This window comes from Ylistrum balloti, unplaced genomic scaffold (genome assembly GCF_031769215.1).
Source record: "Ylistrum balloti isolate Yb309-2 unplaced genomic scaffold, AGI_CSIRO_Ybal_v1 Utg370268, whole genome shotgun sequence".
In the NCBI taxonomy this organism is placed as follows: domain Eukaryota; kingdom Metazoa; phylum Mollusca; class Bivalvia; order Pectinida; family Pectinidae; genus Ylistrum; species Ylistrum balloti.
The window spans coordinates 259,458-286,445 of NW_026782209.1; the positions used below are offsets into that span (position 1 = coordinate 259,458).

General features: G+C 34.1%; 2 protein-coding genes across 2 annotated transcripts; one reads left to right on the top strand and one right to left on the bottom strand.

Moving 5' to 3' along the window:
* Window positions 1–745: 745 nt before the first annotated feature.
* LOC132552688 (putative pre-mRNA-splicing factor ATP-dependent RNA helicase PRP1) lies at window positions 746–12,267 on the bottom strand. Its single transcript, XM_060216879.1, has 13 exons — window positions 12,186–12,267; window positions 10,311–10,408; window positions 9,538–9,686; window positions 8,801–8,991; window positions 8,296–8,497; window positions 7,714–7,890; window positions 7,214–7,468; window positions 6,751–7,009; window positions 5,933–6,124; window positions 4,406–4,528; window positions 3,508–3,698; window positions 2,627–2,796; window positions 746–1,632 (listed from the first exon to the last, which is right to left on the bottom strand). The coding sequence occupies exons 1-13, from the start codon at window positions 12,236–12,238 to the stop codon at window positions 1,512–1,514; spliced, it is 2,181 nt and encodes a 726-aa protein (XP_060072862.1). The 5' UTR covers window positions 12,239–12,267; the 3' UTR covers window positions 746–1,511.
* A 148-nt stretch (window positions 12,268–12,415) lies between these two features.
* Window positions 12,416–26,353, top strand: LOC132552695 (sideroflexin-5-like). Its single transcript, XM_060216887.1, has 12 exons — window positions 12,416–12,488; window positions 13,039–13,107; window positions 14,483–14,587; window positions 15,467–15,521; window positions 15,949–15,974; window positions 16,781–16,891; window positions 17,175–17,240; window positions 18,906–18,996; window positions 19,536–19,651; window positions 19,888–19,973; window positions 21,248–21,365; window positions 24,620–26,353. The coding sequence occupies exons 1-12, from the start codon at window positions 12,432–12,434 to the stop codon at window positions 24,695–24,697; spliced, it is 978 nt and encodes a 325-aa protein (XP_060072870.1). The 5' UTR covers window positions 12,416–12,431; the 3' UTR covers window positions 24,698–26,353.
* The last annotated feature ends 635 nt before the right edge of the window (window positions 26,354–26,988 follow it).

Sequence of the window (26,988 nt, forward strand, 5' to 3'; positions counted from 1 at the left end):
AAAGGAAGGGGAAAATATGATCACGGTACATTTTCATCGTTGAGAAAAATGCTTTGGCAAGAATTAGCGGTATCATGGCCGCTTGAATTCTATTGCTGGTACATGTGTATAATTCTTTCAGCTGTGAACTGTCTTGTTGGCATTTATGGTCGGTGTAAATGCAAGAGCGTTTGTCATAGCAAGACCGAGTTCAGAGCGTATATCTTAATCCCATATACTTTTTTCTAATGTCATTCATAAATTGATTTACATTACAATGGTTAGCAGAGTTTAACCAGTCAAGTGGAACGATTTCGATTACGTCACTAAGTCCACAGAACATGGTTCCTAGATGGAAATGTATCAAATTTGACGAAACGTTATCTAAACAGACTTTGAAGCCAGCCCGATTACACTGTACCATGAGATCTCGTCTTTCACGAACTAGTTTTCAGACGTCCTACACTGAACAATGGTTCATGTTGTCCATGTAGCACACATAATTTTCGATCATGCACCACACTAATCTTAACACAAGAATCTGAAGCAAGTCACTGAAGCATACACTATCGGTTAAATTTAGCATCTGCAATAATATTCAATACACTTTTGTATAACATATTTTCAACACAAACATTTCTCACGGACTACACACGTTCTTGCGCAGCTGAGAAAAAGTTGCTGGTGAGATGACAACAGACACTACTCAAGCTTTATAATGTCTCTTTAAGTGAAAGAAGATATAAAACTAACAAAAAGTAGGTAATCCATTTCAATTTTAATGCAACTGTCATTCACCATGACGAATGAGCATGACATACAACATGTAATGAACAGTCACTCCTAATCAATGCTGTTTATGCCTGGGTTTACCACGGACTCCAAACAAGCACACACACTGGTCGGTGTTTAAATACATCACATGTCAGAACAATGACAACAACAACTACAACTCAACAATGCTGATAATGACAACCAAATAATGGTGACACTGATATTGATGAAGATGATGGATGACAATGATGAACACGAACGTTTAGCTCCTTTGTGTTTAAATTTAACATTTATCTATAGTGAAATGTTCTATTTTTTTGTTCTTGTTTTGCTCCAAATTACAATGAACTAATTCACTTTTAATAAGCCAGTGATTTTTCTGCTTGTATCTAAACCAACTAGAAATAAAAAACAGACTTCCCATATCACTAGTATGTGACATTAATCCTGATCTTGAATACAATTCCTCCTAATCTTTAGAGTTTGATGAATATACAGAGGTTAATTTAAAAAGTCGTAGTCACTTAATCGCATCCTTCAAAAAACACGCTGTAGTCACTTAATCGCATCCTTCAAAAAACACGCTGTAGTCACTTGATCACGTCCTTCAAAAAACACATCTTTTTCCTTGTGATCCTTTTTCTATTCAAAACTTATATGTTGGTACTGATCACAAACAACACTGACTACCGATAGGTGTTGATGACAAATGACCTTAACATTTAGTCTTGTAACTACTGGTAAGTAATATCTGTCTGTTAGTTTCCTTCTTGGTACTGTTTTGTTTGCATCTTTGCAATGATCCTCTCTAATTGTCGCCGAGCTTCACACTGAGGGAAGTTTTCCATATCATAATACTGAGGAGCCACTGCTACCAGCCTGCAACACAAGTGAGAAATCTCTGTGACATCTGATTAAATACAGGAAACATATCTAACAATCTATTTTCTATAAATATAAACCAAGTATTCAGGAAGGTTTAGAAATTAAAGGTCAGGCCCCACTTGTATAAAACATCTCAACTTGAGATTTCCTCAAGTCGAGATCTTCCTCAGCTGGTATCTCCTCAAAAACGGCCTGTATAAAATTTTCTCAAGGAACAGGAGGAAGTCATCGGCTAGGATGTCCTGAAATTCCTTGAGGAATTTTCATACAAGATATTTTCGAGGAGATATTAGCTGAGGAAAATCTCGACTTGAGGAAATCTCAAGTTGAGATGTTTTATACAAGTGGGGCCAGGTGTCACAACATCTGAGGGCGTGGTAGAGGTTCTAAAGGTCAGTGTGGTGTACAAGATCTATAAGAATTTTTCAGTAAATTAACCCCGTAATATTTTCATTACATGAGGTACTCATCTTACTGCTTCTTCACTTTGTTTAGAAGTAGCAATACAATAATTTATTTGTCTTTGTTCGTATGCAAAATGCCTAATTTCTGGTTCATCAATTTTTCCTTTTAATTTCTTGATGGAAAAAAACAAGTGTATCTCCCCCTACTTTATATTGATTGGAAGAGTCAATGGCAACATGCCACCTTATGGTGTTTCTGTTAGGACTTCTTTGTATGCATTACAAATCTGTTTACATTCACCTGGTGTGTGGATCGCAGTCATTCATTGATGTAAACAAATAATGGTCTACACTATCGAAAAATATCCAAATACCTTACTATAAACAATGAATAATTAACAATTTTTTTTTTTACTTCAACACATTGCTGTTAGGAATGTGATGGGCCCACTCATGAATGAATTTTGAAGTACGTCATATCATGTCACGTCACGTCACACCAGCTGTTATGCAGTAATTTGTTATAAAATAATTCTTCGTGAAATTATAAAAAATCAAGACTTTCCCCAACAACAGGTACATACCAGTCAGGTTTGACATCAGACACTGTACGAATGTAGTTCTTAGTGGTCAATACAAACTCATTGTAAAGGACCCACTCTGGTTTGTGGTCAAGGCAGGTGGATGGATGGAGCTGGACAATCTGACTGTCCTTCACCGTTAGGTAGTGTCCAGTTCTTTCTAAATGGGCAACCTGCCACCAACAAGTTAAGAAAATAGAGACAATAGTAATGGTAAAATGTGTAGTTGACGTAGCTGACACAATCATTACTTCAGTGTAGCAATCATGCTTATATTGCCAAAACCTAAATAAACCTCATTGTAATGACAAAAATAACAGCTTATTTGCCGCACACAAACTTACATATTGTACCACTGGTCAATAAAATGGCACCTTGTCCATTCTGAAGGAAAATATTTTTGTTACTTTTGTTCACCAAAATACTAGTTATATTTTCAGTAGAAATAGTCATGTAGAGAAAATAACTATAGTTATACTGATTTTAAAGCCCACAATACAAGGAGACTTTGTCATCAAGGTCCCCTTCAGTTAACACTCTTCCATCAATATACAGCTAACTTATTGCAATAGTGAAACAATGGATTCCTTCAAGAGATTTATGAAAACTTGCTTTTTGAATTACCTAACAGCTTCTTAATATTTTGATGGAAGTGTGGGGATGTAATCTTTACAAGGTAGTAGAAATTGAAATTATTGATATATTCCTGTGAAAATGTCTGGAAGCCAGTGATTTTTCTCGTAAAAATAGGCTGCTCTTCTAAGCAAATAATATATTTTTTACTTTGAATTTCATGGATAGGACAAAGCTAACTGAATTAAAAAGACACTTTGGGGATGGGGTAATAAACAATGTTGTTTGGTAAGGAATTGATATCTATTGACCTGCATGAAAAATCCAGAAACCAGAGCCTTCCTGATGTTAAGATAGTAGTCCCGACTAGTGAAGTCAGTACTGGATCTCCGTAAATTGAACCGATCCATGATCCTGGCCAGCTGCTGCCGTACGTTGTCAGCACTCTTCAGTGATCGGAAGTTAACAAAGTTGTCATAACACCACTGGGGATCTTCCTGGCCTGAAAATGATGGACACATTACATTTACAATCAGAAAGTTTATCCCATTAAATGCAAGGTAAACAAAACGATTCTACATTTGCCAGAAATTTTTAAGACAACATGCATCAGAAAAAATCTGTATCAAGGAAATTTTGACAAAATAATACAGTAATAAGTGAATTGTATGTTCACTGTTCTGCTATCATATTAACTTTTCCTGTTTTCAGTGACAAGTTTGAGATTGATTTTATAATGAGGACTGACATTCTGTAACATTTCATTTAAGATGAAGCCGAGATTCAGAACGATAAAAATGTATACTGCGACTAAGAAAACTCTATCGTCAACATAGCAGATAAAAGATTCCTTGTCTTGCACATGTTTGCATCACAATTGTATAATCTGAAATTGTTTCCTTTCCAAATTACTTGATACAATTTTATTACCTCCCTTTGTGTTATATGTCATAGCGACATATGAATATGACAATTATGATTTTGACATCACTTGGAATCAAATTTGTTGTAAAGGTAGTAGACAAATTGGACCAGACAGAAAATGTACCACTGAAGACAATGAGATTTCCACGTCTTACGTACGAGAAACTGATTTCTATTAATGTAGCTACACCAAAATGTGATCATCTTTTAAAATTTGAGACAAGACTAAAATTTTGGAAAGCCAAAACAATACACAAATATTTACAACACCTGACTGCTACTTACTTTGTTTGAATGCATGGTATACATTGAGAAGAGTGAGGTGGTCCCCGTCAATGTGAGCAAACCTCATCTTTGCCTCATCAGCTGCCTTCTTTGCCTCCGTGGGTCGCACAAAACACTGTGGGACTAAATGGGTGATACGGGGCCGGGCACAGAGCCCATCCGCATCGGCATTAGTAACCTAGTCTGTCACAGGCATTACTGATAGGAAGATGACTAAAAGGAAGCCAGTATATTAGCCATGGGTCCGATACAACCAAAAACATTACAATATATCAAGTCTGTGACGTAATTCTCATAACATCAACCCAATGACTCGAGATCAAACACTTCCAAAATAACTAATACATGCAGCATCAACCAAATTAAATCTGAATATTGCCACAATACAAAATAACTTGTCACCTTAAGGTCCATGATACAGATTCACTCCAATTAACCTTGATTAAATATGCCAAAAAATATCCTTACAACTAAACCTTACTTCTGTGTCTGTCAAAACATTTATATCAATCAATACAATGATTTGTAACTAAATACAGCCAAAATTCTAACAGCATACCAACCTTAGGGCTTCTAACTGACTAAAACAGACTGTCACATTTACTTAAATATTTGTTGGTGATAAAGTAGTCAAAAACCACATTTATGTTTACAAGACATAACACCCAATGAGTCTATCAGTGGAGATAGTTATATAATACATATGTAATAGCATATTTTAAGTAGTCTTGCACAGGTGAAACTACCTTAAAACTTCCACAAACCACATAGACACACATGGAATCAAAGTATCCATCTCTATCACTACTAACAAATATACCTATTTACCATCAACTCCTTGGGATACCATGAAGTTAAGTCCTATTTACTACAATAACTACAGTACATTGATATGCATTTCAACATTTGGATGGCATTATAGATGGAATATCTCAAAACAGTTGTATACCACACAACATACTTGTATATCATACAAAGACGGATAAAGCTTTTCATCTTATCTCAAAAATAAATATTTTACTCAAGCATTCTTATTCAGTATAATGAAGTAGTAGCTTTCTTTCGAAGTATCATATTGATAAGATAAAATCTCAACAATAACTGAAGAAACAATCAAAATTTGATCTGGAACAAAGGCAATGATTTATAGGATCTTAAAAAGCAGAAAATTGGGATAGGGAGAATGTTTGTAATATATCAAAATGACAATGATTTACGTGATCTTAAAAATCAGAAAATCGCGATATGAAGAATGTTTGTAATATATTTAAGGACAGTGATTTATATGATCTTAATGTCTTCACAAAAAAGGAAGTCTTTCGTCATTTTGCAAAAAGGATCTGAAGGGCGATACTTCTCCAGTGTGTGCAAATTCTTTTAACAATGGTCTAGATAACTGATTTAGAATAACTGAATATAACTCACAGAAATCCAACTTAGTTGAAATTTGAAAAATTGTATCCTTATTGTTTTACTTTAGTTTGAAACTGGCGAGTATGTTCACTGTTCACGGGGCATATATATTACCTGACAACATGGCAGTTATTGATAAAATCTCATTGGAACAGGTGAAGTCACAACTGGCAATCACCATCTTGGCCAGTTGTGGGTCAAGTGGAAACTCTGCCATCATGGACCCAAGTTCTGTCAGCTCTCCATCATCATCTAGGGCTGCGAGGTAATTCAACAATTCCAAAGCTCTCATCAGCGTCTCAGGAGCTAAGGAAATAACATTACAAATTTCAATCATGAACTCATTCAACCCCATGGCCTATGTATGTTTTAACTAAGGTATAAAATACTCAATACTCTCTTTGTATTGAATAGTTGAAGAAAATTCTAATGGCATTTAAATGACATTTCACTTTGTACCACTGAAAAAGCTAAGCATTCCCCATTTCCCTTCAGTAATTTTCAAGTGGTATAATTCATATTTTCTGCCATGACTTTGTATTCTACCCAAATCTATCAACTGTTTCATATTCATACAAGTCTTTTTTTTCCAGATTTCCATAAATTTTTGTACAAAAATTACTGTTCCAAGTAAATATTTTACGATCAAATTAAAACATGAAAGCCCATCTATATTGACTATCATCAACATAATATTGTGTCAGAGGCACACAACAATTTTCCATTGCTTTCTCAGAAATAATTGTGTTATCCGATATTGAATTACAATCTCACCTGGATATAAATTTGCCATTTTCTTTAAAACACTTAACCCTCTCCTGAGATATTAGAAGGGAGTTGATTTTGACAATTTAACCACACTTGTTCACAATAACAAATTAAAAATTTCTTTTAAATTTTCTTTTTTTAAATAATGATATCTAGAAACTCACCTGGAGGATCCATAAAATCGAAGTGGACTAGATCATCAATACCAAGTTTCTTCAGTTGTAGCACTACAGATCCCAGATTTGACCGCAAGATTTCTGGGTATGTGTTTTCCTGCATTTCCTGTTTGTATGCTCGTTCTGTATATAGACGGAAACACTTTCCTGGCTGTGTTCTACCTGCACGTCCTGCCCTCTGTTGGGCGCTTGCTTTACTAATGGCTGTCACTAAAAGTGATTCTACTCGTATACGTGGGTTGTACACCTGTTCAGAATAGAATTTAACAATTATTATCAAAATAAATAACTTTTTTGGAAATAAATCAACGGTTGAGTGAAAATGATCTCCAATCAGTGTAACTGATTTTATGTTCTGAAAGAATGAACTTGACAAACTTTGAAAGATTTAGATGGCCAATCATATGTCTACATCCACAAAAAGTTATTTACTTCCATAAAAAGTATATACCTTTTGTTTTGCAAACCCTGGATCTATCACAAATACCACACCATCAATTGTTAAAGATGTCTCTGCTATATTGGTCGAAACCACAACTTTTCTTCCTATCGCTCCGTTTGCCTTCTTAGCAGGAGCAGGTTCAAATATCCGTTGTTGTAGGTTTGGAGGGAGAGTGGAATATAAAGGTATACATTTCATGTCTCCAATTTCTGGTCCCAAATTATCAATTTCTCTCTGTATTCGTTTACATGCTTCGTCGATCTCCTGTGAATGAGAACAAATGTGTTGTGGTTAAGTTGGCAAAACACTTATCGTAAACATTTAGAAACATGTTTATATCATCATATATCAATTGTTTCAAAATTCACCGAAACTTTTGATGTGGTAGTATTTCATCTGACCTCGAATGGAACCATAGTTATCTTAAGACTGAGAAATATTCATCCAATTCAATATTGAACAAAAATTAACGCACTTCTCATTCAATGACAACTGATGAACCTACTGACCTCTTGCCCAGTGAGGAACAACAGAATATCACCCTCTTTTTCCTCACACATGTGTATCTGCACTACAGTACGTATAGATGCTTCCAGATAGTCCCTCTCAGGCTCTGGTGTGTAGAAGATCTCTACAGGATGAGTACGTCCTGGTACACTCATTAGTGGTGCATTGTCAAAGTAATTCTGAAATTTTAATGTTTTCCTTTCAGTTCTCGACCACAAATAATTTATATATGTATATATATATAGAAAACCTTCACTGTACTGTGATTAAGATAATGACAACCAAGTCTTTTCCATCAAAATTGCAGAAATATCACTTAAGTATATCATAATGCATCTGATTATAACTTGTACAGTACTAAGTTGTTTTAGCAATTTGACTTCCTCATGATAAGAATTCCACAGAAGTTGATTGGTTGCTTGTGTGGTAAACACTTGAGAGTTTATATTGGTGGTTATGTGAAATTAAATTCCAATTTCTAAAATTTAGAATATTTTGCAGAAGTTCCATAAAAAGCATCCCTTTTTAGGTGTCTAAAGTAAAGATACTGTCTCTATTGGACAACCCATAAAAACTGACTGTACCTGAAACTTTCCAGCATCTAGGGTTGCACTCATGATGATGATTTTGAGATCTGATCTCTGTTTGGCGACTTCCTTTAGAAGACCCATGAGGATATCTGTAGCTAGGGTACGCTCGTGAGCCTCATCAAGCATGATGATACCATAGTTTTCTAACAGTGGGTCTGACATACCTTCTCTCAGCAACATACCATCTGTCATATATCTGTCAATCAGTGAGGTATAAAATGAAATGCATTACCTGATGTTGTTTCAAAATAAAATGGCATGAAGTAATATGAAACTTTTAAAGTAAAACAAAATTTTGTAAACAAATTAAAACTTTGTTGAAGAAGGATTTTTAATCATAGATAATCACAGAAAATAAGTTTTACCAGATATTTCAAGACAAATTAGGTATCTGAATTTATTACGGGTCTAACTATAATGAATTGCAGAGGCTTACAGCTGGGATATAAACAACAGAGATTGGTGCAGTTTACTTCAGATATCAACAAAAATCTCTTACTTTAGAAGTGTTTTTGATGAAGTGCAATCTTCAAATCGGATACTGTAGCCAACTTCTTGTCCCAGGCCAACATCCATTTCCTCTGACACGCGCTGAGCGACCGACATAGCGGCCACTCGTCTTGGTTGTGTACATGCAACTCCTTTCTTTGCAAACCGTGCTCTCACCCACTCGAGGCACCATTGGGGAATCTACAACACACAGAAAATTCATCCATTGCATCAGGCCTATCATCCATCAACATAGTAAGAAGGATATTTATGAGACAAATGTTAAATCTTAAAACTTGATCAAAACCTGGCCATTATTTCAGATCATGCTCAAAACAAATCAGTATACACTTTCTGACACTACATTACACACACCTCCTTTTCACATCTGATCTACATGGACATCTTCATTCAAACAAAATCTATTCAGTAATTTTGAAGGATGTTTTATTCAGATTAGATTTGCCAATTTGACCTCACTTCATATGTCTGGTAAAGATACGAGGTAAATAATAAAAAGTATTAACAAGATAAAACCCTGTTACATTTTTTCATGGGTTAGACTTGTCAAAATGATTTAATGTTCTAAAATAAAATTAAGTATATAGAGTTGAAATCTTCAGATTTGCTCTGCCTATAGCAATGACATGTACTTTACACTAAGTATAAAATAACAAAGTGACAATTAACAATTTACGGTAAATTAATAGTACAAATTTAACTTTCCTTTTATAACATGTTACATACTTGTGTAGTTTTTCCAGAGCCTGTCTCTCCCACCAGTACCAAAGTCTGGTTTTTATTTAGCACATCCATAAATTTCTCTTTGTATTCCCATACTGGTAGTTTGCTTCTTTTGTTAAATAACTCGAAGTATCTGGGTGAATAAGGAAGACCTGAAACAAGAAATCATGAAAAATATCAAATAATTTCAATTTTATTTTCAAAGTCCAATATTTCAGATATCCTGTTTCTTAACTCTTTTATCATGAAAAATAATTAGCATTTTAATTGTAATTACCAATTAAAAGTCTTAAATTTATGCACAAAGATCTTAAAAAAAAAACCTGCCTTGGTAAACTTGACTACTAAAGAAAGAATTAATGAAAGCCTAAAACCAACTATGTTAAATGCATGCAATTGATCGTGAAAAAGATGAAAAGACATGGACTTAACCTATTTATTCATGTTTTAAAACCATTACATGTTGAAAAAATGAGACATTTTTCATAACTGTCAGTCGGAATACGGGCAAATACTTTGCTTTAATATGATTGCTCATATGTGCATTTACATATATGTAATTGTACTGGGATACCTGGAAATCTAGTACTTCAAAATGGTACTCGAATTGAAACACCATTCAAATATGGACTTCATATACTTCTATATGTGTAATATTTACCATCATCTACAGATCAAGTACTGTAAAGTCACATTCAAATATTATGCCATTCATTACAGACCAACAACAAAGGGGACTTATAAAGTACTCTATGAAAGAAAATATCAATATGTACCTGTGAATGGGTTCATTTGTATCTGTGGCTTGGGTATATTAAATTGTTCGAATATTGATTTGGGTTTTTCCTCTTTGACTTTGTCCCCATCTTCAACCCTGGAAAAAATGAGAACATATTTTATCATATAAATAAGGTCTATCTCACATTTTGCAGTCTAACAATAAAAAACGTGCGTCAACCTCTTATGAGTATGAAAAAAGATGGTTCACATTAAAATGAAAGAATGGTTATTACTATTTTTCAATCTGACCATTTTTTGTGGGGATCATTGTAGCAATTCCATTTAGTACCAGTGAGGAATGACAACTCTTTAATAATCTTAAGAATTTGGAACAAACTTTAACACATCATATTGATTTTGACCAATCTGAATTCAATTACTGGTGTCAAATGTGTTGTATCACTTTTACAATTTTGAAAGATCTTGTGTCTTGGAATTGAATCTTCTGTATACAATCTGGCCATGCCAGTGTGCAAAGAGACAAAGTGATAAACTCTGACTGGCATCACAGATGTGAGAGAAAAAAAATTTAATGTAAATAGAATATTCTCAATACCTTGATAGTAAAAGTTATTTTCATCTTTCGAAATGGATTTTTTTCCCTGTTTTTCATTCACAAATATCAAAGTTTTCATCCCAATCAATGAAATATGACTTTTAATCTTCAAAAAACAAAGAATGTCCTCTACTTCTTGAGGCAAAATTAGACATCACTGTTGACTCTGCTAGCAACCCATGAGACCTATGTAGCTTTTAAGTGTTAATGAGAGGTACTTTAAGGCTGTATCATGTATTGGCAGACCTAGGCCAACAACCAAAGTAACAATTGGGTTTATGCACACAACACAACATTTTATACATCAAAATTTCAATAAATATCTGTATCCAGCACTGAGAAATGTGTAAACTATCTAAGGACCATAACTCTGGAAAATTAAGTCAACAGGAAGAAATATACATCTGTCCTCTATCTTACTCATTTGATAAAATAAATACTTGGTAATATTCAGTTCACTATTCCTATCTTGTTCAGTCCAAGGGCCATAACTCTAGGAAAACAAATAATAAATGACTAGAACAAATGTACATTTCTACCTGCACTGAGCAGGGAGTAATTTTGAAGCAGATTCTTGTTGAGGTAGTTGGGCAGCTACCTTAATGATCAACATACAAGTGCCCACCCATTGCATGCCATTCTAAGCCATTACGATAGGCTTGCCCAAGGAAACAACCCATGACAGCACAGACCAGTCTGTTTCTCAGATTCCTGAAAACCCAAACTGACATTGCACACCACACATCTCAGATTTCGACCTGTGGTAATGTAGACCAACATTATATCAACTGAGCTGCTCCTGTACACCAATGGATAGATTTGATCACGAGATCAGAGGATTTAAATATACCCTCGAGGTCGCATCGGCAATACGGTGCTACAGTCTTATCTAATCCAAAAATGATCCCATCCCTATCACAGGGACAAAATATGCCATATAAATATCTTACTACGTTTAAATTTAGACAAAGCTTATACATGCCCCTGTGGCCTGATCACCAGCCGGGCGGTAGCTTTTCAAGAATTGATAAATGATTTTGGTTTATTATATGACCTAATGTACCATCATATAATATACCCGTCACCATTTTTGTGAACATTATGTACTGTTATTCAAACAAGGTTCTCGCAAATTAGTAAAAGCGAACTGAAAACAATGGTGAAATTATCAGTGTTTATGGCGATACAATACCCAACTAAAACTGTTTTTGCTCAGTTTACAAAATCGATGACAACAATTTGATCATATCTGATATGCGTGAAAAATTGTTCTCCGATACTGTAGAGATATAAATCATGTTTTTTTTCGACGTACCGTGACCTCTTAGAGGAGTCTCCAACATCTATGCGGTGTCTTTTCGACATCATGGAAAACTTTACCCTGCAATAAATATACGTCAGTTGTTCGTGAGACAAAACCACAAGGAATGATGGGATACGTTGTTATCTATGTGGGTAAAAGGTAAATAAAATGCCCGGATGAAAGCATGTTTGGTCTTTGCAACTACTTCCGGTTTCATTTTGACCTCAGACGTGGTTTAGAAATTTGCATAGACACAAAATGGATTTTAATTCTAAGTATCCCCCTTTCGAATTGCAGAAATCTCGATTCGATCAGGTTTGTTTGATTTGATTTTCTCGATAGCAAGACTGAAAGTGTGCGCATGACGGATCATTTAGCGTCATTTACAAAGATAGGCATAGTTGATAACAGCTCGCTTTCGTTTTAGAGAACATAGCGATTGGACGGGCAACATTTCAGAAAAACCAGTTGTTCCATCATAAAATGCGCGCGAAAACAATAATAAGAAAGACTTTATATTACTGACTGACAAGTCTTCAGAAAGCGTTTAAAAGTACATATGAAGATTTTTCAGCATGCATACCATGTTAAAAATATTGACAGTCCACATAGTTGTTATGGCCGACCGTTACTCGCAGACCTGTCTGTATGCCTGTTTAGAAAGATGTAAAGAATGCATGAGGGAACTTGAAAGGAGAGTTGCGGTCTTTTCACATGCTTAACAGTTACAGGCATAATCATCACAATCTCTCTGTTAGATTAGTTTACGATGTTGTGTAACAGATCTCGGGAGGCGTTGACCAGTTGACAGAGCATTTAGGAAGAGTTATCGCTCTTCGTACACGTTTTATTTCTTACGTTTCAGGGAACATTTTATGGAAGACTACGCCACTTTCTTGATGTTATTGACCCATCCACACTGTTGACAACTGAAGTAAGTTTTACAGAACACACTGTAGTTTTACAAGGATAAATGATAATAATAATAATGAAAATACGAAAACAACTTGAATAACATGTCTTATATTTTAACTCCTTAACAATTATAGAGTTCTAAAGGAAAATTAAATGAATATTTTTTTTCTGTTCATGATCACTCTAATTCGAAACGTTTTTATTTATATTGTATATACTTTCGTATGTGAGAAGTATACATATCAAACAGTCTAATTTACACAAACCATCATGCACATTTATACATATTTGTCAATATTCAGCACTATTCAGGACATCTTCCCTCAACATATGTATCAGGTAGTTACAGCACATCCCTTTACTTTTCAAATGTATACCCCAACATCCCATTATTATGATTCTGTCACATAGAAACACTTAAACTTCCATACCTCTTCACCCCATGGCCACCCCATTTCCCTCCCACAACGCCAATCATTCTATTCTTACTCCATTTTCCCTTCTTTTACTCACCTAGCCTTCTACCCAATCACACGTCAACTGCTCTTCCTTTCTATGATTATACCTTCCACCTCATACTCTTCACCTCATCGTTCTTCATTCTGGTGATGGCCCTCACCCTTCTAACCCATCAACCCATCCCATCTCCTTGTTGTAAATTTTCCACTTCTCTCTTCTTTGCTTCACACTCATGGATTTTTAATGTCTCTCATGCTAACTTTCACCATTCTAACCTTTCAAACCAATCAAATCCTTATTACCCCCTCCCTATACATTCTCCACATTCTTCTTTTCCACTTCCCTCATGCATTCTCTACATTCCTCTTCTCCACTTTCCTTTAATACACTCTCCACATCTTTATTCTCCACTTTCTTCTCATACATTCATCACATATCTTTCCTCCACTTCCCAATTATACATTATCCACATCTCTCTTCTCCACTTCCTTCATACATTCTCCACATCTCTCTTCTCCATATCCCTTTCATACTTTTTCCATATATCTCTCTCTACTACTTCCCTCTTCTCCACTTCTCCTATACATTCTCCACATGTCTTTTCTCCATTTCCCTCTCATACACTATCCATGTCCCTCTTCTCCACTTCCCCTATACATTCTCCACATGTCTTTTCTCCATTTCCCTCTCATACGCTATTCACGTCTCTCTTCTCCACTTACCTCTTATGAATTCTCACGTTTTTCTTCTCCACTTCCCTTTCATGAATTCTTCACATCTCCCACATTCTCCCTCACCACACCCTCACTTTACTTCTTAGATAAAGCCCTCCTCTTTCCTTTGTTGATTTAACCTATACAGACATGTTTTTACCCTTCATCCTTTTTGCTGATTCATCACTATAGAATCTGTCATTATTTCCTAATCTGTTGTAGTCAAAACTGAATGAATGTATACAGCTATTGGATGACTATAAGAATAAAAAGACACCACCAGGTACAACAGATGAACAGTTATGGCGAGCACAGAAGGTCAAACAGGTAAATAGAATTGTAGACCTTGCCAAAAGAGCCTCTTGGTTAGGATTAATTTTCACATATGTATGTCAGTCAGAATCTGGAAAACTAAATGTTTATTTACAGGAATGTTTAAATATCAAATCTCAAAAAGTAAATGACAAAAGGAATCACATCACAATGAATTCTATAAAAGAATTTCAATTATTCAGGTATCAACTTACATGCCATGACAAGAAAATTTCACATGTGGACTCACCAGATAGAATAAAACCCAAACTTGCTGAATGTTGTTCTCCAATGTTCAAATTCATTTGTAGGATTCTTCATATTATAACCTCCCTTTCCATTAATTGACATCTCTTTATTAACAAATTATTTAATATGCACATTTTAAAAAATTATATACTATCAGCTTCTTTGTTTGTTTTAAAAGTATTGCTATAAATTTCATGAACCAGGGATGATTTCGCATGTTAAGCCTGCTATCCAATCCAATCATATGCTTCATACAGTTGAATTTGTTGAATCAGGAAATATTTTTATTGTTCTACACAAAAACATGAAAAAAACCCACAATTGGCCATAGCATTAGGTATATTTGTGTAGCATGATTCAAACCATTAAGTGGAGGTGGGTAAGATGGAAAAATGAAGGGTGTAAAGAAAGGAAAATCTATGAGGAATGCCTAACTTTGATAATTTTATCACTAGCCCACCAACTTTCCTTGGTTTGTGGGTGTGAAGCCTGTCTGGGGCAGTCACCAGGTAATGGCTGCAGGTTGACGTTTTCTCCGAGAAACTAAACTAACTTGCTTTAGTTAATAATGGAAATGACTTAAAAGAAAAGAAATATTTTTATGAATGTATAACAATTAATGTGAATTTACTTTTTTTTCCTTAGGCAATTATTCACCCTGATACAGGTGAAAAAATTTTGATGCCATTCCGAATGTCAGGTATGATGAATCTTAATGAACTTATGATGACACCAGAATTGAGATTTCAGAAGTTACAGAATATTGGGATTCTTTCTATAAAAATCATATTAGTTTTGAAGTTTTTGTTGTATCTTACACTGATTCAAAATGTAAGACAGTTGACTCTTAAGGTTTGTGTTCATGGTTAATATTTTTGATTACTTAACAAAAAATTTGTGCAGCAAACTGATCGAAGACAAAAAAAGTTAAACCTGTCACGAATGGCAGCTATTTATTCAGCCAGGGATTAGAACACACATTTAAATGGGTTAGCTGTAAAAGTGGAGTCAAAAGATCATTTCTTTAATTACTAAAATAAGACTAGGGTAGGAAAGTTTTGTTGATGATGTATTAGTTCAAATTTGTGTCATCTGAACTGAGTTCTTCTTTTTTTTATTATTTTCAGGATATGTACCCTTTGGAAGTCCAATTGTAAGTATGATATTTTATTGTACGTGTATGACCTTGTGTGCAGGTTTGAGTCTCAATATTAATTTCAATAGTGATGATGTTTGTTGATATAAATTTGTTCAAAAAATGTTAATCATAGAAGTAAATTTGGTTAACTTTCTCTTTTAAAATGACGTAAAGTTACTTGTGTTGACTATTTAGAAATTTATATCAGTACACATTTTTGTTCTTCAGCTAACCTTTTATGACCTTGAATGACCTTGACTATTCTGATTCTGAAATGAAACAATCCTGTGTGACCTGTTGACCATGAGATGGGTGACATTTGTTTGTACACATTTCATGGTGTTTACATTTAGCACATTACAATTTACTAACTTTGGTTTGTAAAAATGGTTTAAATTTTGTACAACACAATTGATAATTAATAGACCAGAAATAGTATTAAACAGTGCCATCTGAAACCTTAAAATTTGCTTCTTAAATTTTCATATTCTGGTGAGTTAAAACTGAACATTTGATGTATGATAGTAACACTATAATGAATATAATATTTTTAGTGATGAAACAGGTGAAAAATGATACATTTTCAATTTAATGATAATGGTTTTTAGTTTAGTAACATTTTGCATATAAACTTCAGAATGACTCCATGTTACTGTCATTTTGAGATAACATTTTTTATACATCATCTGTATTAGCTGGAAAAATATTAAACATGAGAATGATCAAGATATAATGCCCTTTGACCTGTCAATAATCTAGCTGTACCCTCAGTTGCTGTAAATCCTGATGAACTTTGACCTGTGTGCCATTTGTATCCTCAGGTTGTAGGTCTGTTGCTGCCCAACCCTTCCATTAAAGGGGTGATCCTATGGCAATGGCTTAATCAAAGTCACAATGCTTGTGTCAACTATGCCAACAGGAATGCCACTAAGGTCTGTTATCTCTGATATCTGTGTATTTTGTGGTTTGATATTTAGTTTAGTTTCTGCATGTTAATTGATGTTAAAGATATACTCTGTTATGTAACTTTATACAGACATAGTGTCTCACCATTGACCCCCAGGACTCCAAGTCAGGCAATACCTATTTAGGAGCTGTGAAATAATAAAAATAAAAGTGGGGATTAAGTATTAACAAAATGTTAATATCTGTAAAAATATTTTTATGCAATGTATCAGTGATTTATGGTATAATTATGGTATGTTTTTATTTCAGCCAACACCAACCTCGAAGTTCATGGCTGGATACATAGGTGCTGTCTCAAGTGCTGTGTCTATAGCTGTAAGAATCTATAAATACTAAAATATAACCCAAACCAAGAGTAATCTATAAACTACCATGTTTTTTGTGTGGCCTGCAGAGCTGGCGGACACTTTGGGATCACTTTGTCTGTCGTCACACGACGTTGTTGTCGTCCGTACGAAAGTTTTCCGTTTTTTTTCCGTAATGCTTTGAGTTATCAAAATGAAATTTGGCATATGGCTTCTTGTTGCAAGGGTACAGTTTAAGTTTGATTCCTTGCTGTCTGTGACCCTTCTTGGCTGAGTTATGCCCCTTTGAAATTTGAAAATTCTCTGGGAATATTGGTTTTCTTGACTTTCTTTGGTTATGCTTTGAGTTATAGAGATGACATTTGCTATATGCTGTCTGTGACCCTTCTTGGCTGAGTTATGCCCCTTTGAACTTAGAAAATTCTCTGGGAATATTGTTTTCTTGACTTTCTTTGGTTATGCTTTGAGTTATAGAAATGACATTTGCTATATGGCTTCCTGTTGGAAGGGTACAGATTAGTTTTGATTCTTGGCTGTCTGTGACCCTTCTTTGCAGAGTTATGCCTCTTCGAAAATTCTTCGAGAATATGCTTTTTTTGTACTTTTCTTGATTATGCTTAGAGTTTTTGAAATGAAATATGAGAAATGGCTTCATGGTCGAACTTTACAGATAAGGTTCGATTCACGCCTTCTTGGCAGAGTTATGCCCAGTTGAACTTGGAAAATTTACTTGGTTATGCTTTGAGTTATGAAAATGTAATTTTGTATATGAGTTCTTGGTTAAAAGTTACGCACCGAGTTCGCTTCTTGGCAGTCTAGAAACCTTCTTGGCAGTGATATGTCCCTTTGAACTTGGAAAATTTCTCAGGAATATTGCTTTGGGCAGTTTTCCCTTTATGCTTCAAGTTATAGAAATGAAATTTGGTATTACAACTTTATGGTTGATCGTTGCACATCCAGTTCAATTTCTGGGTGACCGTGAGACACATACAGTTCCGAGGAACTCTTGTGATGATATAGGAAACATAGTTTCAAAAAAACTCACTGCCAAATCATGGGTCATCACTGTTAAATCATGGGTCACCACTGCCAAATCAGAGGTCATCACTGTTAAATCACAGGTCATCACAGTTAAATCATTGATCATCACTGTTAAATCGTGGGTCATCACTGTCAAATCACTGGTCACCACTGCCAAATCAAGGGTCATCACTGTTAAATCATGGGTCATCACTGTTAAATAATGGGTCATCACTATTAAATCACTGGTCATCTCAGCCAAATCATGGGTCATCACCGCCAAATCACTGGTTATCACTGCCAAATCACGGGTCATCACTGCCAAATCATGGGTCATCTCAGCCAAATCATGGGTCATCACCGCCAAATCACTGGTTATCACTGCCAAATCACGGGTCATCACTGCCAAATCCTAGTTACTGATTTTCAAGGGAGTTGTTTCTCTTTATCTGCATGTATTTAAAAAAAACCATTATTTCCTGTTCCAAATTTTTCAGTTACCCAACCTCTTTGAAACTTGGTTTGCTTAGATCTATCATTAAAACATATTGCTTTCTTATTACCAATGCAATGCTTGTATTTTCATTATACATTAAATCATATTTTCTTTAACATGGGACAGCATATATTCTTCTGCCTTGTTCTTTTGTTACAGGTTGGTTTGAATCAGTTGATCAAAAAAGCTGATAAATTCAGTCCCTCTACCAAAACATTAATTTCCAGATTTGTTCCTTTTCCAGCCGTTGGTAAGTCTAAGCACACTATAGATAATATCGAGAATCAGAATTGAGAATACAATACATGTACATTGTATTTACAAGAACCAGAAACTAATATATATATATCATGTCTGTACAATGTATCTGTGTCATACTTAAATTACATCATACTGAAAGTTCCATGTGTCCGAATATTGTGATAAAGAATTCATTCCTGGAAGAACTTTAGTATCATTAGCTGGAAGGATTCAAAGTATTTTTACTAGCAGTATTATGGAACATCTACAGAATCTGTAATATATCATATATATAGTTAAACCATACTCAAGAAGTCAAGTTTACTTACTAGTTTGATTAGAACTTTGAAAGCAATTTTGCAATGGTTGACAACATTATACAAACAGTGGCAGAAGTTTAGTTATATTGAGAATGTCTGTTCACATAAGCATACTGTAAAATGTAATTATATGTAATTAATCACAATATTGCTACATGTAATTATAGACGTACTTATGCAATTTGTACCAACATTTTGTCTAAGGCTTTCGAATCTTTCGGGTCTTCAGCGGCAGCCAATGTTTGCAATGTATTACTGATGAGGAACAATGAGTTGTCTGAAGGGATAGATGTTGTGGATAGTAACCAGAAAGTAGTTGGCACATCAAAAATTGCTGCTAAGCGGGTAAGTTATTAGTACAGCTTGTCATATACAAAATTATGTTTTAACCATCCACCAAAGTTTTCAAATTTTTCATATCATTCAACTATTCTGATTGATCATATTTATGTAATACATTTAGGTTTCTTTTCGTTTTGCACTGATGTAATAAGAAAACAAAACTTTTTTACATTCTGAAATTGTAATTTTTACTGGATAAACATTAGTAGTCCTATAAACTGTTGATGTTGTAATAACAGGCTGTGCGGGAGACGGCAATCACGAGAATGTTCTTGCCAGCCCCAATCTTGATGCTCCCTCCTTTAGTCATGTCACTGGTGGAGAGGTATGTGTATACATTTTAGTAAATAGTACTTTATTGAGCACTATTCCTATAGAATGGATCAGGTATGTTGGCAGATTTCCCTTGTGGTATAAAAATTTGTTATGATACATGGTTATTTTTTAATGGAGAGTATTTTTTAATGGAGAGTTCATTTGATTTTTTAATGGAGAGTTCATTTTCTTGTATTCCTTGTAGAAAGTATGAATTTCATGATCATTACAAAACATTACAAGCAAATTTACTTAATCAGAATTTCAATAACCAATAATCAAGTGGTGATTAGGTGGAGCATTGGTTACATGCTTTCCATTCACCGCGCATCCAAGGTTCTATTCCTGGAATGTTGCCGTTGTATTTCATGCACTTGACATTTGAGGATAACAAGTCTAATAGTGAGCAGGGGAAAGTGAGAAAATAGATAGAAAAGTGATCATACTTATTTGTTTTCGTTTTTGTTAAAATTGGTTTATTTATTGAGTCCTATATATCCACGAAATTGAGTGTCCTGAAATAAAAAGAACAAAAAAAAAAAAAAAAAAATAAAAAAAAGAAGAAAACACCAACTTGTCTACATAATCATAATCTAACCCAAATCCAATAATACTAGAGGAAGCTATTAACAAAAGAAAAACTGTCATAGAAACTTCTGAAAAAAGTAAAAGGAGAATAAGTCTAGGTGTTCCCGAAGAGTAAGCGTATTTTGCTTCATCAAGGACACCCGCCATGTAAATCTAGGTAAATCCAATTAAGTTTTCATGGGAATAGGCCCTTGACCTAGCTGCAAATACCTCATTTGAAACGAACAGTTGTGTGCAAACTACCTTTAGGATAAGAGGGAAAGATACCAGCTTGATTACTTTTCCTCATGTTTTCCTTAATTCTTTAATCTACTGTCTACTGTAATGTCGCATTTGACACTATTTGTCGCATGGTCTGTGAGTTTATCTCGATCTTGTAACTATAATTTCCATCTTGTCGAGCTTCATACTCTTCATTCCCATCGCTCTATGATTTCTTCTCCTTTCGATGTTTCCATGGAATGTTTCATGGTAGTGGATTTCTTGTCGTTTCTATTTGATATACATGTAAAGTGAATATGATTTATACTTACTAAAAGATTTTCGTTTTGAATTTCAATTTATTGAAAGGACCCGGCATACCATTCTGCATTTGATACTTTAAATGTCATTTACTTCAATGAATGCTTCAGTTATATTACAAATTCACTTGAATGAAATGTAACTATAGAAATATTTTTTCTCATGTTTTCTTAGGACACGATTTTTGAAGGCAAATCCTAAGTACCACCTGGCGGTGAATGCGGTAGTGTGTACCGCTGTGTTTGGTTGTGCCTTACCTGTTGCCATTGCATTGTTTCCTCAGTATTCACAGGTACGTGTTCCTACTTTTGCTGATAAGACTGCTATATCGTAAGACTATTTGAATATTACATAAAATGCGAATATCTTCGGCCATGTAAAAGTACAAATTTTGAAACAGAATGAAACACACAATTCAAAAACTTGTTAAATGTTATAAGGACCTTAGATTGAATTCATAACCAATTTTGAAACATTTTCAAAGATGAAATGAAATGTTGAAAATAGATATTTTGAAAAATGAACTAATTGATGTAAATTAAATCCTTTTTATGAAGCTGGTGATAAAAAACAACAAATATTTGAATAATGTCAAAAACAACTTTCTGAGTGTTATTGTTTGATGTTGATTTAAATGTGACGTTTCGATGGTAATTACGGAAAATATGACAATGCTGAACAAAATGTTAACATCTTAGGGAGTTATTTCAAGTCAACTTCATGTTTATATATTAAAGATGATACTGAGGTTTTAGCACAGTTCTTTCAGTACACGGCACTGATCAGACGGTTTCCTTATTCCAAAATTTATCATTATGTTATATTTTTTTGATAACGGACCTAAGTCACAAAAGTGACTCAACGTTGTTTATAGCGATGCGTTGTATTAACTGTGTTAGTTAGCAGATGTTGATGGTGATTGCACCGTTTTTTTTGCACGGATACACGTGCGGAGATGTGATTGATGATACATGCTATGTTTAATAGACAGACTTACTTTATCAGTGTGTAATCTTTATGTCACAACACACCACGTGTTCCCAAAATGTTGGACTGACCGAACTAACATTACTAATGCAAGTATTCTTTGTATTTGTAAAATTGTTTCTGTGATAAGGACTCCTTGAAACGATGAAAAGTGAAAGAAAGTAATAGATAGGAAAGCTGTGTGAATTTTGACAAAACGATAACGATATATTTGAGCGGGTTTTAAAAAACTGAATAATATTGTTTTTTTTTATATCATTACTAATTTTTATAAATGTTAACAACGCTATATGATTCTGTGAATGGGTGTAGATAAACACGCTCCTTTATATACCTGAAGTGATAATTGTAATAATCAAGGATTATCAACAATTGTCTTGTCTTGTGATGTATGAATTGTGCGTGTTATCTCGTTAATAAATGTACTTTAACAGTAAAATACGAAATCATCAAGTAAATTTGCTTGAAGCAATATATTTCATTTGGAGATCTATCAATACATCGCAATGATTGTGAAAATGATGGCAAAAAAAACCCCCACAAAATTCTAAATTTGTATTGAAAAATGCTATTCTCTTACTTGTCTTCTATTCAATTATTCTAACACCGTGTATTCAAAACTTTAAATTTAAACACAAGTATACTGCAAATCATAGAGATTTCATGTAAGAAGGATATGAAAACTTCGATATTTTTTGTTTGTTTGGGACGAGAAAAGATAACTGGCATATTCAGAATATTATGACATTTTGACTTTTATATAGAAAATCGAAGTGAAATGTGTACGCGGAAGTATTCTCGGAATCAGTACAAAACAGTATAAGTAGTTACGGAAACTATTCACATCCAACTCATGTTGATGCGCATTTTGTATGAAAAAACTTGGTCATATCGGAATACAAACATCATATTGTGTTTACTTTTACTTTGAAATAAACTTCTTGAAATTCCGTATTTTTACGTGGTACGTACGAAATGAAGTCCTTCATTATGCTTCAACAAATACAACGGAAACGTTGGACTCTTTTCTGGTAACGATTGTGAAAACGATGACTTATCAGTTATCAACACATCTTTGCTTATTGATGTCACACGAAATTAGAAAACGTGTACAGTATCCACAGATACATTAACGGTGTTATGGAAGATTTAATGATAATTGCAATCATTAGATAATCTTTTCCATTATACAAATTACCAAGTAAATGTAAGTACATACAACAGCGTTTTAAGGATGACACCAGGTTTCTTATAGTACTTTCCGATCATCGGATTCGGATTGTGCAAGATAAAACTGTATTTTGCATTGAATGGTTACGGACCTGGAAGCAAACAATGTTTTCAAATTACAAATCATTTAGTTATATTATTAGGAAAAGACTGTATCCTTACCGGGAACTTCGGTAACATTTTAAAATAGGAAACATGAACTCTGTTTTGTAAACCACAGTGCTCCAGATATCGTCCTTTCGGATTTCTCTGTCTATCTATACCACATAGAACATCAATTGTTCTTGTTCATGAAAAGACAAAAATTGCAGGCAATTATATATATAATTAGGCCCTTTTGTGCCGGGAAACACGTGTAGATGGTTGTAATGGATGTTGTGGGGCAAGGAAGCAGACATGTGATATTGGCAAGGCAAGCCATATCAGCCTCTATGTGCATGTCATACAGCCATCCAAAATAGTATGTCCACCATCTGATAAAGTCAGTGTGTGCTGCCACATGTAATGCTTACAGACAGGAGAGTCAAATCCCAAGGCACCAATTATCTCGGCGTTGAAATAATTCCACTGTTTTTCTGTTGTCGGGTACAAGTAAACGCCAAATCCCATCAACTTTCTCAGTCCATCAGTTTCCCTGAACAAATAAACGTCTTACCCAATCCTATTGCACAGTTCATCAACTGCCACGAATCGACCAAAGCCACCCTCGTTCACTCCATTCTTGGCATAGCTATTTGGTGGGCCGACATTCCAACAGATTGGCTGTCGCACGGATCAGTGCCATCTCAAGGCCTGTCTCTGTTGTGATGTGGCACTTTGTAGCATATTGCTGCTGATGATTTATCATCAGATTCCTAATTGGCAAATTAGTAGACGATTCATTTTTGTTACAACGGGAGATAAGACCTGGGGACTATGCAGTTTGCGTCTTATTGTTTCCATTAGGACCCTGATAAGTCGAAAACAGAGGTTATATTGTCGTCCGCGTAGCAGGAAACTTTTTATGATCTCAAGATACACTGTAAAAACATTTTGGCTGCCAATTCGATCTTGACACTCCATAGAGTTGCCATGTTTTGTGACAAATTGCCATTATTCTGTTAGCAATATGATCCATAGTACACCACTGATGTGGTTTACGAGAAAACTCTAACGAGGTTCAAGGTTTTATTTTAATTAGCACACCGTGCATGTTTAAAGTCACATCCATAGACAAACCTGTTTTATCACGCAAATTATACTTTTGATTTTTTTCTGTGTCTTTTGTTATGTATGCTTTTGTTTGTGCACGATTTGGCAATAGAAGGTACACATGTTTTGTTTCTGCAGATAGCTGTGGCTGACTTGGAACCGGAATTCCAGACCAAGACGACTGAATCAATATTGTCTTATAACAAAGGCCTTTAGTGACATAGAAACTAACATTGTCCACTTCCAATGTGCTATTGTTACCTTATACAATGAGTTCTCGTGACCTCATGGAGCATTTTGTATAAATATAATTATTATATTTATTGTATTTAAAAAATGCAGCGAATTTTGATTGTGCACCTTAATGATTGAGTAAACACCTTAATTTAATGTTGATGTATCTTTAATACCAAGACACTATCCACATACCAAAAGGTTTTTTTACCGTTTTAATGCGTATTGGCGCTGGCGTTTTACTTTCACGAATGATGATAAAGCTGTAAAACATGGAGATTCGTTTATGAAGTATGAAATTTTGATATTTACCTTCTTTCTTATCAAGTTTATGATATGATTCTTATAGAACTTCTCAAACAAATGACAAAAAAGAATAACTCTCTTTTTGTTTTAATGTAAGTGAGGAACTTTGTTTGCCGCCTTGGTTCTGTTGTAAAGAGGAAAAGTTTATTAATATGACATCAGAAGAAATATAAAGTATGAAATAAAAGGAAAAGATATGGGGCCAAAGTTTTAAAGCATGAACGTTTTACCATCGTTTTTTGTTTCTGGTCTAGCTATTAATAATTTTATATTGCTGAATGGGGAATGGTGATATCTAGTCATGTTTAACGATAGTGAAATATATACATTGATCTTCATTAATTAGTATGCTTGAAATATTTTAATTTACAAACGTATCGATAATATCAATCAGATATTTTAAAACAGAAAAAGACAATCCCAACTCTTAATAATGTGACGATGTGATATATTTTTCATTAAGTGTCTTTGTATATAGTTATACAGATATCATCTAGTTTAAGAGTTATAAATATGTTCCTCTTACTGTATTGTAATTATAACATCCTATTAATATTTTACCTCGTTGGACGTGGTGCTACAGTATTGCTTTGGGAAACTTACATATATTATTTGGAAATTTCTGTTAGATATACATTTTAGGCACTGTTATTTTACATGTTAGTGATGTATATAGCTTTTCGCGAAGTATTTTTCTGGGTTTTTTTCCGCGAAGTGTATCTATGTTATACTTATAGTTTTATTAGTATTTCTACACAGTACGAATGATCTAGGGAGACTTTACTCCATTTTTAGCTGAGCGCATGTTAATTGAAATATGTGAATGACAATTAAAAAAATATATGGTACTACATCTATTTTCATGTAGTATTAGCATATGTCACATGTCGAAAGAAATCTTGAAGACCGTGTTGTATTTGTTCCTTATGTTTGAAATCTCCGATCAGAAAAGTGGTTGTAGAATATGATATAAACAACCTTCTCATCACTGTTAGATTATTTCAACATGGCATACAGACACCTGAACATGAGTATAGAATGAAAATTGCCCTCGCAACTGCTGTGAAAACATGTAGATTCAACACGATGTTATGAAGATTGTATTTGTTTAACGAAATTATAACATCAAATAGAAGCCAGTACGTTTGAGGTCAGATTGAAATGAAAACATAAATTATACCCAGGAAGTTTGTATATTTACAGTACAAATATGAAAATGTCTCTTAGAAAGAATTTTTAAATTGATTGTTTTAAGTTATGAAGTCGATAATTTAATAATTTGTTCATCTGGTCTTAAAGTTTTCATTTGAATTGAACTCGTTACAGAAATATATGCGGTTTTAGATGATTGTTGTAATTTTGATACCAATGTTATAAATTGCTTTGCATTTTACGTGAAATGAATTTATCGTTATCACTTATATTTTGATATAATTAATTCCAAATCAAAGGATTTTACAGAATATATATTTTGTTATTATTTTTTAAGTTGTTAACGCAAATTGATATATTGTAACACTTGGGAACATTGAGTGCCTTACCGATGGTGACCGAGTGTGGACAACGTAATGTTTAAAGTGGATTCCAGGTCAATTGTGTTTGTATTTTATATTGTGTTTATATTCCAAACTGAAAATAAGAAAGCTGACAGGCAATGGTAATTAATTGTTAACATTGTAAGACACAATTTGACACAATGTTTACATGAAATTCTTCGTTTTGGATGATACGGTGAATATTTTTTTCAGACACGGGTAATTTCATGCCTGGTATGGCATTATAGTCATTATCTGTAGTTAATATATTTGTGATTATATTTCATGCTAATAACTTCTATTGTTATCAATATTGCACATATGGTTCACAATTTATTGATGTTTACTAGTCCTATGTGTCCATTCCTACTTTAATTTTTTCAAATTTCTGATTTTTTGTTATGATCTTTTTGGTAGTCAGTAAGGAAAGCA

Bases quoted from the DNA above. Each gene is read 5' to 3' on its own strand.
- LOC132552688 (XM_060216879.1), bottom strand. From the start codon at position 12,238: ATGATGTCGAAAAGACACCGCATAGATGTTGGAGACTCCTCTAAGAGG. The intron at 10,409-12,185 runs GTACGTCGAAAA...CATTTTTTCCAG, and splicing joins GACTCCTCTAAGAGGTCACG to GGTTGAAGATGGGGACAAAG. The intron at 9,687-10,310 runs GTACATATTGAT...TTCTTGTTTCAG, and splicing joins ACAAATGAACCCATTCACAG to GTCTTCCTTATTCACCCAGA.
- LOC132552695 (XM_060216887.1), top strand. From the start codon at position 12,432: ATGGATTTTAATTCTAAGTATCCCCCTTTCGAATTGCAGAAATCTCGA. The intron at 15,522-15,948 runs GTATGATGAATC...TATTATTTTCAG, and splicing joins GATGCCATTCCGAATGTCAG to GATATGTACCCTTTGGAAGT. The intron at 19,652-19,887 runs GTAAGTTATTAG...TTGTAATAACAG, and splicing joins CAAAAATTGCTGCTAAGCGG to GCTGTGCGGGAGACGGCAAT.